This window comes from Coregonus lavaretus, assembly GCF_964263955.1.
Source record: "Coregonus lavaretus genome assembly, chromosome: 34".
NCBI lineage: Eukaryota > Metazoa > Chordata > Actinopteri > Salmoniformes > Salmonidae > Coregonus > Coregonus lavaretus.
In genome coordinates, this window is record NC_140021.1 from 3856405 (window position 1) to 3872257 (window position 15853).

A 15853-nucleotide genomic window follows, 5' to 3' on the forward strand; every position below is an offset into this window, starting at 1 on the left:
TCATCGTAAAGCCCTAGTTTCTTGCTTTGACAAAGTCATTTGTAAATATTATTATTTATTTCATGTGATTAGTGATTAATTTACATCTGTCCCTCATTTTAAGGTCAACCCTGTTACGTGAACTGAACTGTCATTCTAATATGGTGAAACTATAAAAAAAAATTATTAAATAGAAACATTGAACATAGTTAAATCATAGTGTAAAAGCAGGTGAGCTGGATCTCCTATTTTTTTGTTGTTTACATTTGTTTTACTATTTCAATGTTTTTGTGAAGCTTGCATTCAATTGCCCCTCCCAGTTGCACACAACAAGCTTCCATTCCCCCTTTCAGGAGGGGATTTATGGCTGATTTAAGATGAAAACCTCAAACTGTTATGGTCAACCCTGTTACTATAATGGCACCTTCTATAGTAAAATAATTTATACAACTTGAGATGGGATAACATGTTTTTAATGAAGTTGAGCATGTGCTCTTATGACAGAATGTTAAAATTAGGTGAAATTAATAGTTGTTTCTGACCAAGTTACACTACCCAAAAATGGAACGACCCTATTTTAGATTACACGTTCTGTTGGGTATACTGGATGTCTGCAACACTGATATAATAATAAATATTATTAGGCGCTTACATTTGTATATCCCACTCTCCCTGAGACACCTTCAACGAGTGGGGTCATGGCTAGGGATCAGCCATTATTGACAGCAACCCTGGAGCAATTAAGGTTAACCTGCTCAAGGGCACATTGGCAGATTTTTCACCTAGTCAGGTCTGGGATTTGAACCAGCAACCTTTTGGTTACTGGCCCAACGCTCTTAACCACTAGGCTACCTGCCACCCAATGTGCTCACAATCATGTTTGAATATCTCCACTGACAACATGACTGCAGTTTGCACAGGTCATTGCTTGAACAAGTGGATGATTCGTTGACAGCTAAATATTCAGATTACAATTGTCAATTAAATAATTTGAGTAATCAGACAACAAAATAATTAGATTGATTTGCAGTAAGTGAGTTTTTTGCTGAAAGTGGAACAACTGCAGGTCAAGCCAGGCTATCTCGAAGCACCCTTCATGATGCAGGCACTCACACCACAGTGTTGCCATGAACAGAAAAAATGACCTAAATATAGCCACACCATTGTTTCAATATTAGACACATGTTATCCAGCCTAGTACATTTTAGGAGTCTTACAGGCTTAGACAAAATGGTTATTTGGGGTTCTATATAGAACCTTTTGCTGCTTTGGACGAGATTAAAGAACCCTTTACTAAAAAAGGTTCTAGATACATTAAATACCAAGTGAAGGCAAATAACCTTGAGGGTCCTATCCTTACCACAGAGTGTAATATGGATTTTAACAAACAACAGCTAACAAAAGCTAACACAGTCACATCAAACTCTGAAATGGCAGCTAACTAGCTCCCTTTTCATTTGTTTGAGCTGTTTTGCATTGACATTTATATCCATATTAATGATGCTGCTGCATGATTTCGCGTGGTGAGAAAAATGTCCAGCGGACGTCCGACACCGTTAACTCTATGGCAGGGGGGAGATCGAATTCGCATTTTGCAACATTGCTGCTGAGGTCGGAGTGGCAAACAGCAAGGTTCATAGAAACCTGTGCTGTTGCAAACTTAATGCTAGCTAGAAGCAAGAGCAAACAAAAGCAGACACTCTTACATAAAAAAGGGGATTCTATAGAACCTATTGGTCAATTCAAATTTTAACTGCCATTCTGATTAAAAAACCAACTGCCATTCCAACATGACGATGCAAGAGGACGGTGGTTGAATATACAGCATGAAGCCAAAGTCATATGATAAACTATAGCTAGACTAGATAGATAAAGAATTTGAGCACCGTTTGTAAGCTAGCTAGCTAACTTTGCTAGCTAACTAGCTAGACAGGAAAAAGCTAGGCTTCTTTAATTAGCCACTTTACAAGCTAGCTCTTACAAATACACGTTATTTTTTTATCATGGAATATGCCAAATAGAGGTACAGACCCAGCCTGACAATGGCTACTAGCAATATTTCAGTATAGAGTCAGATGAGGGGACTATGTTTCATGAAGCCATTACAAGACTGTTGTTGACCTCTGTTGAATGCACTTGATGGGCAGTGGGCTGTCTGAGAGGAAGTATTTATCTAAATTATTTATATGTGTCTTCGTGATTCAATAGGCTAGTTAATCATTACATGGCTTTTGACACACTATCTATGTTTTGCTCAGTCTGGCAGTAACCCATCAGAGGCAGAAGATCTCTCTTTCAGCTGCTGCTGACAACAACTCTGTACAGTGCTTTCGGAAAGTATTTTTCCACATTTTGTTATGTTACAGCCTTATTCTAAAATGGATTAAATAACGAAAAATCCTCAGCAATCTACACATAATACCCCATAATGACAAAGCGAAAACAGGTTTTTATAAATTTCTGCAAATAGAAAACAGAAATATAACATTTACATAAGTATTCAGACCCTTTGCTATGAGACTCGGAAATTGAGCTCAGTTGCATCCTGATTCCATTGATCATCGTTGAGATGTTTCTACAACTTGATTGGAGTCCACCTGTGGTAAATTCAATTGATCGGACATGATTTGGAAAAACACACACTTGTCTATATAAGGTCCCACAGTTGACAGTGCATGTCAGAGCAAAACCAAGCCATTAGGTCGAAGGAATTGTCCGTAGAGCGCAGAGATAGGATTGTGTTGAGGCACAGATCTGGGGAAGGGTACCAAAACATTTCTGCAGCATTGAAGGTCCCCAAGAACACAGTGGCCTCCGTCATTCTTAAATTGAAGTAGTTTGGAACCACCAAGACTTCCTAGAGCTGGCAGTCTTGCCAAACTGAGCAATCAGGGGAGAAGGGCCTTGGTCAGGGAGGTGACCAAGAACCCGATGGTCACTCTGAAAGAGCTCGAGAGTTCCTCTGTGGAGATGGGAGAACCTTCCAGACGGATAACCATCTCTGCAGCACTCCACCAATCAGGCCTTTGTGGTAGAGTGGCCAGACGAAAGCCTCAGTAAAGGCACATGACAGCCCGCTTGGAGTTTGCCAAAAGGCACCTAAAGACTCTCAGACCATGAGAAACTAGATTCTCTGGTCTGATGAAAGCAAGATTGAACTCTTTGGTCCAAGCGTCACGTCTGGAAGAAACCTGGCACCATCCCTACGGTGAAGCATGGTGGTGGCAGCATCATGCTGTGGGGTGTTTTTCAGCGTCAGGGACTGTGAGACTAGTCAGGATCGAGGGAAAGATCAATGGTGCAAAGTTCAGAGAGATCCTTGATTAAAACCTGCTCCAGAGCGCTCAGAACCTCAGACTGGGGTGAAGGTTCACCTTCCAACAGGACAACGACCATAAGCACACAGCCAAGATAACACAGGAGTGGCTTGGACCAGCCAGAGCCCGGACTTGAACCCAATCCAACATCTCTGGAGGGACCTGAAAATAGCTGTGCAGCGACGCTCCCCATCCAACCTGACAGAGCTTGAGAGGATCTGCAGGGAAGAATGGGAGAAACTCCCCAAATACAGGTGTGCCAAGCTTGTAGCGTCATACCCAAGAAGACTCAAGGCTGTAATCGCTGCCAAAGGTGCTTCAACAAAGTACTTGTGAAAATATGATTTTTCAGTTTTTTATTTTGAATAACTTTTGCTTTGTCAATATGGGGTGTTGTGTGTAGATTGATGAGGGGGGGGAAATATTTAATCAATTTTACATTTTAGTCATTTAGCAGACGCTCTTATCCAGAGCGACTTACATTTTTCATACTGGCCCCCCGTGGGAATCGAACCCACAACCCTGGCGTTGCAAGTGCCATGCGCTACCAACTGAGCTACAGGAGGCCATTATGTTAGTATATATTTTAGAATAACAAAATATGGAAAAAGTCAAGGGGTCTGAATACTTTCCGAATGCACTGTAAATTGTTCTTCTACATCATAATAATTATATGTCTGCATTGCAATTTGTCTTCATTTTGGCAGATTAACTCATGTTTATTTCTGTAGATTAACTCATGTTTGTTTCTGTAGATTAACTCATGTTTGTTTCTGTAGATTAACTCATGTTTATTTCTGTAGATTAACTCATGTTTATTTCTGTAGATTAACTCGTGTTTATTTCTGTAGATTAACTCATGTTTATTTCTGTAGATTAACTCATGTTTATTTCTGTAGATTAACTCATGTTTATTTCTGTAGATTAACTCATGTTTATTTCTGTAGATTAACTCATGTTTGTTTCTGTAGATTAACTCATGTTTATTTCTGTAGATTAACTCATGTTTATTTCTGTAGATTAACTCATGTTTATTTCTGTAGATTAACTCATGTTTATGCTCCTTTTTTCTTGTTCTCCGGAAACAGCAGGCAACGACCCCTACTGTACTGTTCCACAAAGCCACAGAGTTGGTACCAATATTGACGTGGGCCATATTCAAACAAACAGATGCCTCCCTGGCCACCAGTGCATATTTCCAAATGTTAGCATATAATGACAATAAAATGTAAAAACTATGCCGGTATTATTTTGTCCATTAATGTTTATTATATTATATTGTTAGCAAAAAAATATTACAATTTGTTAGAGTAGCCATAATTCATAAATGGTACCATACAGGGTTCTAAATGGAACCAATTTTTGTTCAGTGAAGAAGAAGCCTTGGGATTCAAATCAAAGAACCCTATAAAAGGGTTCTACACAGAACTTTTAGGGGTTCCATATATGAAGCAAGCGATAGAAACCTTTTTGAATCTATAAGGACAACAATTTTTTCTAAGTGTATAATATGCCATTTAATTTCTTGTTTAGTTTTTTTGTCTAGATTCAACAGTTCATCAACGTTGGTCAATATTACTTTACTGTAACATAAAATATCAATAATAGGATTTACTTGCCCTCAAAAAGCAATATCACCTCTGAGAGAAGCAGAGTTTCCCAAACCTTCATGGCTTTTTCAAGCACTCTTTGAGCAGAGAGCAACTTTTAATCTGTAGAAAGACTTATAATTGATCTGCGTAGGGCAGCAATTAGGCTACTTGAATTAGATTGTTTCAGGTGATGGAAACTTCAAGTGAGAAAGCCCCTATGACCAAGACTGGCCCAGCCTGCACACTGTAGTCTTTGTAATCATAGTTTCTTTACCATGGCTAATTGAGTGCCAACTTTATGTCATGTGCACTTGCACACTGGGAGCTACAGTTTATTATGAATTCAATCAAAATTGGAGATCAGAAAGGATTCTGGATAAAAAATATATCAGATTTTCATTGATGAGACCGACTTAGTCATATGACATCAGAGAGACATAAGTAGACCATGAGCATGTTACACTCAAAATGACAGAAGATTTCCATCTATAGGACACACTCAGAACTGCAGTTAGGTAATAATTTCTCTGCCATTATTCAAAATGTTACATTTAATTAAATATTAGCCATTTTATTTGTTTAGCCAGGGTAGTCAACATAAAATGTTAGATTATACACTCTGAGTATTACAGTTCACATTGTTACACTGTCATTGCATTTATTACAGCGCAATAATAATTAATAATTGTCCATTAATTTATGTATCTCAAATGGATCACTGATTAAAAACGTCTCTCATGTTATGTTGTTGCTATTCACCTTTCTTTACGAACTCAGAAACAAAACAATGTCTGAACGTTCTGTTTTGTGGAGGACTTCCATTGCAGTGTTCTTGCCATAGCCGTTTTGCTAACATTAGCTAGCTAGCTCAAAACGTTGTGGGATCACACTGCAGGCCTTAATGCTCAAATCAGTTTTGTTTTTACAAATCCGTTTTGGAATACTGACTGTCCAAACCGCAAGAGCCAAGTGACCAAATTGGATTTGTGTGTGTTCAGACAGCAGTCATTTGCTGACATGGCTACGCTAGTTGTCATAGTAATGAGGGGCGTGTGCACAGCAATGGTCGCTGTTGAGGGGAGGACGGCTCATAATAATGTCTGGAACGGAGCAAATGGAATGGCATGAAACACATGGAAACCATGTGTTTGATGTATTTGATACCATTCCACTAATTCCATTCCAGCCATTATCACGAGCCCATCCTCCCCAATTAAGGTGCCACCAACCTCCTGTGGTGCACCGTGGATAAGAGGCAATCTGTAATTTCGATTAAGACATTAATGACCGAGCTAGGACTCATGTAGTCAATATAACTATTTGTTTAGCACTTTTTAAATGTACAGCGACAAAATTCAGAACATGGGCCGTTCTTACAGTATTCTCCCTGTACACCAAGTCAGAACCGTAGGATAAATAAAGTGGGCATATAAGCAGACAATGAAAGCTCTTACAATATTTGATTACATTTCTCTAAAACAGGTTATAGGCTACATGTGCACCACCAAGTCAGAACAGTAGGCGAAATTAAGAGTGGTAAATAGACCAAATTATTAGGGTGAGGCACATGGGCTACTAACATCTTACTACACAACATACACTTAGTGTTACTTTCTTAGCTACAGTATACATATCTCCCTGGCATATTACATCATTTATGCAGCAGCACACAATACATTTTTGGACTCACCTTGTTGTGCTGTGCTCACTTGAACAGGAAGGTGGCGCTGTGGTCCTTCGCGGGCAAATTTTGTCATCAAAGAAAGAGAAAAAGGCCGGATTTACAATTCTGAGTTAGATGACTGTTCAAAATGTATTTTCCCAGTCTAAGCTCGTTTATTCCCGACTTCCCAGTTCTCTTGAACTCAGTGAAGTCAAGTTTTCGCAGTTCCGAGTTAACAGTTGTTTTGAGCGCGGCAAAAATCATGCTTCATTGACAGCATGGCCAATGTTGAACGTTTATCATTTTAAATTTGGAAAAGAGCCCCTTAATCCCGGATTTGGGACCACACACCCACTCCACTGAATAGCCGGCTAGTGATTGCTTTGCAATGCTTGCAGTTAGCCACTGTCACCGATTCCTTCCAAACCACTTATTGTTGAATTTGCGATTTCCAACTTGTTGTGTAATGTTTATGTCCAATGGCCGATGACCACCGATATGTTTTATCTAGAATTTCTCTTCATTATTTCTCTTCATATGACAAGGATTAAAAAGGATTTGCCAGTAGATTGCCGACTTGATTCATGATGATGACTGCTAGCTAAGATTTTGAAAGTATGATGTTGACATGATCAGTCCAATCAAAGCTACTGTACATATAACGTGATTTGACATAATTTTATCTGTGGCCAGTGACCTTGAGCCTTCTTGGATGGGCACTTCTAATGTAACTATATGGCAGAACCCAAGGGGCTTGAATTTTCTAGCTCTACCCTTAGACTTGGCGGTGACGTAGTGTCCCAATGAGTGACAGAACACTGAGCCAATCACGGCGCAACCCACCGTATTTTCTGCTGGCTTGCCTCACCACCACAGAAAGCACTGAGCTAGTCTGAAACACCTGCATTTTGGAGCTGCCTTACTCAAGAAAACAAAAAAGAGACCATGTTTGTATGCGGCTTTATTACCTCAATGATATATATATATTTTTTTTTTACATTGTTTGTGTAGTGTATTAAAATTATGTCTTTGTTAAAGGTTTTTCATGAAGAAATGGAAGGTTGATTATTGCTATCAAGAGGGAAGGTTTTAGCGTGACGTCACATATGACAGACAGGAAGTGGGTGGTAAGATACGGGGATTGAACAGTAGAGGGAGCTATTCAACTCTTGGAAGGCTATATAAAGGGGGGAGCAGCGACGAAGAGTTAGAATACAGCAAGATTTATTTGGGTCTGGTTCTCCGGACATTGTGTCTGTACTTACGCTGGAACCTCGTGGTTTGAATAAAGGCCTTTGAACACGATCCAGCCTAAGCAGACTCCTTGATTGACGGTAACACCTACGAATAACCTACACTACATTTGCAAACTGATATGTGACACGTATTAATGCCAAAATAACATGCAAAACAGGCAAGCCCCCAAAACAGCTCTGTCCCACCTGCCCTGAATGACAGGTCGCCACTGCAAACCACCTATGAAGGTGGTTTGAAATGTGGCTTGAAATATCTGATTCCATGTGCTTTTTGGCTGTTCAGACTGCAGGAAAAATAACAGATTCGAATCGGATATGCAAATAAATAGGATTTGAGTCACTTCAAATTGCCAATTTGAACACGGCTTACTAGAGCTCGCTAGTTTGTAGTCCTAAAAAACGGAAATGATTTACCTCTAGTTCGTTCAGCCATTCCTATAGGGCAAATTATTGGGAAAATAATAAGGTTTTGGAATAAACACATAAAATAAGGTCTGAGGTTAACACAGGCTTAGGATTCTTATACGTTTTGTTCTATGAGATCATATCAGTCAGTTAACATGACGTTTATGAATTATGCAGCCTTTATGTGCTTCATGTGCTTTTTCTGATTACATAAATGCTTCAAAATTCACAAAAAGTGACGTTAGCTGATGAAGATGATCTCATAGAACAAAACGTATAATGTCTCCCAAACCTGTGTTTACCACGTACACATCATTGGGCTACACTGTGGTACACTGCGGTCCCATAATCAAACTACAAATCCCACGATGCTCCATCTTGCTCATCTAAACAGGAAATTACGGATCTGTGAGAAGTTGTTTAGTTACTTTCATTTTCACTTTTTGAGCTGACTAACCGTGACTATTTTCAGCGTTGTGCGCTATAAGACATTTGGGAAAATCCGCGCATTCTTTCAACTATTTAGTTGCTGCCTATTATTGCATTGCAAAAGGTCATTTTTGCCTATTAAGTATATTTATTCCCATCACAAGATGACTTCCATAGACATTCGCCCTGAGTCGAAGAAACAGGTAATTTGTCAATTTGTTGTGGAATAACAAAGGTAACCTATCTAATGTAGTCTAATATAATAATTTATGACTATAGCCTGTCAATATAATTTGTGTCAGATAACTCGGCAGCCCTGTTAATCTTCAAGGCGTTTTGATATTTAGACCAACAATAAGGCCATGTGTTCACATCAAAGTCTCATAGACAAGACGTAACATAGTAAACGTACATCTTGGGACGATCAAATTACTATTATATATATATATATATATGTGTGTGTATGTGTTTGGTATGGTTAGATAAGACAGAAGGTTACTTAAGGCAAAGGGTGGGCGTATAATGCGAACGTCTAGTAACGCAAAGGTTGCGTGTTTGAATCTCATCACGGACAACTTTTGCGTTTTAGCTAATTAGCAACTTTCCAACTAATTACTACTTTTTAGCTACTTTGCAACTACTTAGCATGTTAGCAAACCCTAACCCTTTAACCTAACCTTAACCTTAATTCCTAGCCTAGCTAACGTTAGACACCTAGTCACCTAGCTAACGTTAGCCACAACAAACTGTAAACTTAACATATCATACATTTTGTAAATTCATAACATATTGTACGAATGGCAATCCGTAACATATTGTACGAATTGCAATTTGTAACATATCATACAAAATGGATGATGGACATCCACAAATTAATACATACCATATGAAACGTAACATATCATGCTAATTGGAGTGTCCCGGATTTACATTTACTATGTTACATCAGGTGAACCTGACCCCAGCTATCACAGTCCAGTGGAAAGTAACTGTCCCAACATTATAGAGACACTGGGAGTTGGGTTTGCTACTGTGAATTCAAAACATTTTTCTGTCTTTGGTTTCAATTCCCTAGGTTGATGATTTCTGCACTCAGCTCACTAAAGAGGTAGGCCCTTAGTGGTGCAGGTCTACTTGAATAATACCATTTGAGATGGTAATCATAACTGTGTCCAACAATGGTAACTGATGTATTACAGGCAGAGACCCTGGTCACGTCATTCTTCCCTCAGAAGATTGCAGAGATGGAGATGCTGTTGAAGGTGAGGCCATGAAAAACACAAGCACACCTTTCAATATCAGTCCAAATACCTTGATTCAAAGCTATTGTGCATAAGTATGCAAATAGTATCTATTTTTGTTCATGCCTATGTGAAATGGTCCCCAGACGTCCTTAAGCATAGATGGCCTGGCAGCTCTGAAGGCCCCTCTGGACATCCCAATACCAGACCCGGCTAAAGAAGAAGCAAAGAGAAAGAGAAAAGAGGAGGTACAGACGTTTCACAAATTCGGCATTCTATCATGATTAACCCCTTGGAGTACACTGGAATCATTAAAAGTAGTATCGACCATACATACATACACACATTAATGAATGTATCAAAATCCTTCTCCCACCCCAATCCTCACTTGTTTTGCAGAAAGAGGCAAAGGAAGAGAAGAAAGAGACAAAGAAAGAGAAGGACAGCGAGAAAGAAGATGAAGATGCAGGTAGTTAAGACACAATACCACCGATTTACAACTGCGGTTAGCTGTCAAATTGGCTGTATGCACAGATCTAGGATCAGCTTACTCTTCCCCTAATCCTAACCTTAACCATTAGAGGGGACACACAAATGAAATCTTAGACCAGTGCTTTGGTATAACTTCATCCTACTCTGAGTTTTCTCATGGTGTTTCTCCCTAGGGCCTCCCTGTGGTCCGATCCCCTGCAACGAGAGAGTAGAAAGTCTTCTGAAGGAGATCAAGCCTCAGATCCAGCTGCTGAAGGAGAAACTCAACACAGTCAGTCAGCCCTTTGTCCCTCTGTTAGTCTCTGTGTGGGCCAAACTGTTATTTTAAATCTAAAATTCACCAGCACATCTCTTTTCCTAAATAGGTGAGAAGGCACTTGTAAGTGTCTAGAGAAATAGATAAATACTATGATCTCTTGCTCTGGCAGGTGTCAATGTGGGTGCAACTTCAGATTCCCAAAATTGAAGATGGGAACAACTTTGGGGTGGCTGTACAGGTCAGACTTTCTGAGCTTAATAAAATGATGATTGTCATATCAGTCATCATACCTTGATAATACTGTTGGTAGGCCTATACTCATAATGTTTTTCCACAGGAAAAAGTGTTTGAATTGTTGACCAACACTCGCACCAAGATCGAGGAATTCCAGACACAGATCTCAAAGTAAGAGACCTTTAACCAAAAGATCCACTCATTTTAATTAGTTGTGTAATTACTGTTTACATTCATATCTAATTAGTTATGTAGTAGTTGTGTTAATGTGACTAACAAACACCTTCGTTATCTGTGTTGTGTTGTCAGGTACTACAGCGAGAGAGGGGATGCTGTTGCCAAGGCCTCAAAACAGCCTCATGTGGTTAGTATCCGTGTGTGTGTGTGTGTGTGTGTGTGTGTGTGTGCGCGTTGACCATGTTGTGTGTAACTATACCCCCAGGGAGACTACAGGCAGTTGGTGCATGAGCTGGACCAGTACCAGTACTGTGAGCTGCGCATCGTGGTTCTGGAGATCCGCAACATCTATGTAAGCTAAGATGCCTCATGTATCATACCTCTTTTTCCTTCATTAGAAGTGCTCAGCACCCACATAATTTAACCCCTAAGTTAAATAAACTTTCCCAGTGTGAACAAGTATTTACCTCGACTTCAATGGAAACCAAACCCTGTTATCAAGCGAACAAATTGATTGGGTTCATAATTGCCAATGCCTCTCATGCTCCTCACATTGTACCTACCTATCTTCCTCTGTTTGATGCCCTTGTTGTCAAGAAAGGGCCGATGTAGGTGATGATGAATTTATATGTTTGATATGTCTATCGCAGTGCATTTCTTGACGTAAAGCAAATATCTGTGTGAAACAGACAATAAATAAAATATCTATCTTATCTAATGATGAAAGGCTTTCAGTGATGTAAACACCCTGCTATTTCTGTCACCCATTCACCAGGCCGTGCTGTTTGACATCATCAACAAGAACTATGACAAGATCAAGAAGCCCAGAGGGGACTGCAAGGCCCTTATCTACTGATCAACTGACTCTTGTGGTGCACATTCACTGGAGACAGCAATACAGCAATACTTACTCACCCATTCACAGGTTATGATACAAATCGGATAGTGTAACATGTTAAAACGCTTGTTGGGTAACTGAATACCTTCAGACACAGTGCATTTAAAAACGTTTTCATTTTCATCAATGATTGAAAAAAAACTGCTGTATTACACAATCATTTTATTCAGATTTCAAAATAAAGCAGCGATAACTGGCATACCATGATGTGAGTATTTGTTTTGCCTCATGGTGAGATTTGAAAGTTTTAGACTTTCTCAATTCTGTGGTAATGTACATCATCTTCCTATTATTATCCAATTTGATATTCTTGGTGTTAGGAGTTATCCCATTGAATATAAAAAGCACCAGAAAAGGGCAAACAAAAATGTAATTGTTTGAGTTTTTATAAAATATCACGCAGAGACCTTTTTGCTGTGGAGTCATATCCTTTATTATTTTCATCTAGGGTGCAAATAATATTCATCACATAATATTCTAGCCAAATACATTAATCCTTTGGCCACACATCATGAACACCCCTCTCGCTGTATGGCTCTCTCTGAGCTGTGGTGAGAAGTCCCTCTCCAGGCCACCCAGGACAGCACCAGCTGGGCTGCATGCGATACCAGCCCTGATACATCCCCCTCCAGCCCAGACAGCCTAGAGCTCCCCCTAGCAGCTGGGAGGGGAACTGCGGGAAGTAAGCCAGCAGACAGAGCAGCAGAAACAGCCACAGACCCAGTAGGGAGACGCAGAGCAGGAAGAGCAGGCGAAGCGGGGGCCCCGAGGGCCCTCCCAGGGCTAGGTAGGGCCCCAACACTGCAGTCTCCTCGGCCAGGAGCAGGCAGCAGAGGCAGAGGAGGAGAGCGTCCTCCGAGACCTCCCATCCCCGCCACAGCATGCCCGCTTTCAGGCAGGAGGCCTTGCTCTCGCCCTCATGGAGCAGGAGTAAGGACTTCCCTGGGACACCGGCTCCCTGGCCAAGGTTCAGGCCCCCATCCAGGGTAGCAGGCATGGGCTCGTAGCAGCTGCCTGCCATGTTCTCCAGCAGAGTCAGGAGACTGCGAGAGCCCCACCACAGTGCTCCCACGGCGGCTATCCGTGAGAGGTGGCGAAGGGAGAGAGCGAGGGATCGACGGATGGAGAAGGAGAGGAGGAAGATGAAGGAGCCAGTGAAAACACAGGTCCAGCCCCAGCCTGATCGCAGGAACATCCTGAGAGAGAATCCAAAGCAGAGGTATCCAGTATAAATGTAAGATGGCTAAATAACTCTGGACCAGGGGCGGATTGGCCTTCTGGCAAATGCCAGATGGGCTGGACCATTTTTTAGTTGGGTGGCCTGGTCGAAATTGACACACACAAACATATTTATATATGAAGAAGGTTATGTGGCCCATGGGCCAGTTTTTTTTTTATTTTATTGTATTTTTTTGCGCAATTTCTCTGTTATACTCCTCTATAATGAGCCTTTGGCTGCTCAGTGGGAAACGGCCAGCCCCCCTACCAAGATGGGCTGGCCCGGTTTTCTGAACTAACATTCAAAGGCGGCATCAGCAAAGAGACCTGCAACATCTAAAACCATGATTTGGTCAAACAGTAAAGTGCAATATCCTGATGATTCCTGTAATGAAAGTGTGTGCCTTGTGCCCTTGCTGGTGCCAGCTGCTGTGAAGAGCAAGTCACTCTCCTCTCCCCCCATGAGCTCAACAGAAAAATGTGTTCTGATTGTTTAACATTTCAAAATGCAATTGTGGGAAAAACACAGCTTTGGAAGCTTTGTCCCCTTGTCCCTATCGAAGAGAGGAGGGTCTCAGCATTCTGTAGGTATACTTTTTATTTCTCAACTCTCAATATTGATCTCAATAGCAACTATTTTACAACCAAGATATTTGATATGGCTTTGAGATATGGAGTGGCACGCATGCGAAATGTGCACCGGCCATTGTGAGGGCATAGGCCTGCCTATAGGTCTCATGGGCAGTAGCCTATAACTGCAAAGTTTTTTAGGACATTATATTTACTGTTGGATGAATGCATGGCTACCTGCAGTGGGTGTTATATTTAGAGTTAGCGGTCTAGTTAATGTGCTTTGAGTTTCCACTTCCTCAGGTGTTGAACCCCAAATGAATTTGCCTATGATATTAGTTAGTGCACATAAAGATGTATGTAATTCATCACTATTGAACAAAAAAAAAAAAATCTATAGTCTAATTGCCAACCCAAAATTCATGATAATCACTGTATTCGGTTGTTGACTGCGCATCAAAATATCTTGAATCATGCATTCCTGCTTGGACGTGTTCGAAGAAACAACTTTCTTCTTGAATACCTCAGTACTCTAATTATTACACTTCTTAATGAATGACTTTATGATTAATTGGGTCAGACCAAGTCATGGGCTGGTGCCACTAACTGTAAAAGTTAGTCTGGAGCCCTGTAATAGTCGTTAACACTTAGGGTAGGTGTTGATTCAGGGGAACGTATATGACGGGCACTCATTTGCATTATAAACTGGGTGGTTCGAGCCCTGAAAGCTGGTTGGCTGACAGCCGTGGTATATCAGACCATATACCACGGGTATGACAAAACATGTATTTTTACTGGTCTAATTACGTTGGTAACCAGTTTATAATAGCAATAAGGCACCTCTGAGGTTTGTGACATATGGCCAATATACCGCGGCGAGCACAGTGATGTGGGCTGGTGTGGATAAAATGCCAGGGCCGAATTCTTGTCCCAGTCCGCGCCTGCTCGGGACAGAACTAGATGATATGGTCACTGGGTGAATATTATGTGTGAAATTAGGAAAACAAAAACAACACATTCATTATCACAAACCAACAACAAGAGAGCTTTGAAAGAATGGAACTTTGATCTACTCTCTTCAATATTCTATATCATGCTCATGCCCATTTAATCCACATGAATAGTGGCTCTCCATAATACTGTTGGGTGTTGTCAAAAAATACCTCACCTGTAGAGGTAGTGGTTCCTGTTTGCAAAGATGCTGTACTTGGACACCCACAGACTCAGGGCTGGTCCAAATAGAACCACACCTGACAACAGGAGGTGAAAATGGCGTCTGAATACGGCACTGCCAAGTAGTCCAGCCCAAAGGTCTGTAACAACCACCAGAACAGAGGTTAGGACCATCATGACAAGCTTCACCGGTCGGCTTAGGTCCTTAGCCAGTCGTGTAGTTTCTCCCTTGTCACTTTCCATAGTTCCGTTTGATTTGTTTTTAAGCTTTCGGTCCATTGTTTTTATTCAACTTTCTCAAGAGTCGCATCTTTCCATTCTTGTGTTTTTATTGTCCTCTTCCTACGGGCCGAGAGTGTGCTCTGTCATCGAGTCTGTACTGTGCTGTACACTCTTACCCTGTGTTCCCTCTCCTTTATCTCTGGCTGTCAGAGATCACATGGTTTATACCCATTCTTTCCTACCCCCCTACTCACTACATTTTGAAAAAAGCCAGTCTCCTTTTTTGGCATAGTCCTCTCCACTAGGCCCTCCATTCAAAGGCTCAGCTGTTGATGCTTTTGAATTTCAGTCCATCCCCGTTGTCTGCGTTTGTCACTAGCAACACCTGCCTCACAGAGTGTTCTCGAAGGCCCATTGCACCACTTAACATCCCATAACATGCTTCTCCATGTATCCTACCACTTAGCATCTGCCTGTCTTCATTCAGGAATGAGCCCCTGAGGGTTTATCACACAGACAGACTTACTAATAGCCCCGGAGGCTACTCCCCAGACAGACAGCTCCCATCCTCTATCTGGGCTATTTGCTCACTCGCTCTCTGAGGGTGCCATGGAATCTGACTCTAATTTTAGAGCACTAACAGCATTCCTGCCATTACAATACCCCCCCAGAACTCAGCTGTGGATTTATGGCAGCTAATTGTCTGTTAGCTGCGGGGGGCAACCCAC

General features: G+C 41.1%; 2 protein-coding genes and 1 long non-coding RNA gene across 4 annotated transcripts; 2 read left to right on the top strand and 1 right to left on the bottom strand.

Moving 5' to 3' along the window:
* Nucleotides 1–2042: 2042 nt before the first annotated feature.
* LOC311109115 lies at nt 2043–4534 on the top strand. Of its 2 annotated transcripts, XR_014610572.1 has the most exons (3): nt 2047–3609; nt 3743–3869; nt 4385–4534. It is a non-coding gene; the product is annotated as an uncharacterized lncRNA (long non-coding RNA). The 2 variants fall into 2 exon arrangements; XR_014610571.1 differs by lacking the exon at nt 3743–3869 and having other exon boundaries at nt 2043–3609.
* A 4058-nt stretch (nt 4535–8592) lies between these two features.
* Nucleotides 8593–12141, top strand: LOC311109149 (proteasome activator complex subunit 1-like). Its single transcript, XM_084151971.1, has 11 exons — nt 8593–8844; nt 9717–9749; nt 9841–9903; nt 10029–10130; nt 10282–10351; nt 10548–10645; nt 10803–10871; nt 10971–11038; nt 11177–11231; nt 11310–11396; nt 11820–12141. The coding sequence occupies exons 1-11, from the start codon at nt 8806–8808 to the stop codon at nt 11898–11900; spliced, it is 765 nt and encodes a 254-aa protein (XP_084008097.1). The 5' UTR covers nt 8593–8805; the 3' UTR covers nt 11901–12141.
* Nucleotides 12142–12432: 291 nt separating this feature from the next.
* On the bottom strand, nt 12433–15371 carry LOC311109224 (fat storage-inducing transmembrane protein 1-like; the record flags this gene model as incomplete). Its single annotated transcript, XM_084152070.1, has 2 exons — nt 14899–15371; nt 12433–13138 (listed from the first exon to the last, which is right to left on the bottom strand). The coding sequence occupies exons 1-2, from the start codon at nt 15180–15182 to the stop codon at nt 12433–12435; spliced, it is 990 nt and encodes a 329-aa protein (XP_084008196.1). The 5' UTR covers nt 15183–15371.
* Nucleotides 15372–15853: the final 482 nt, after the last annotated feature.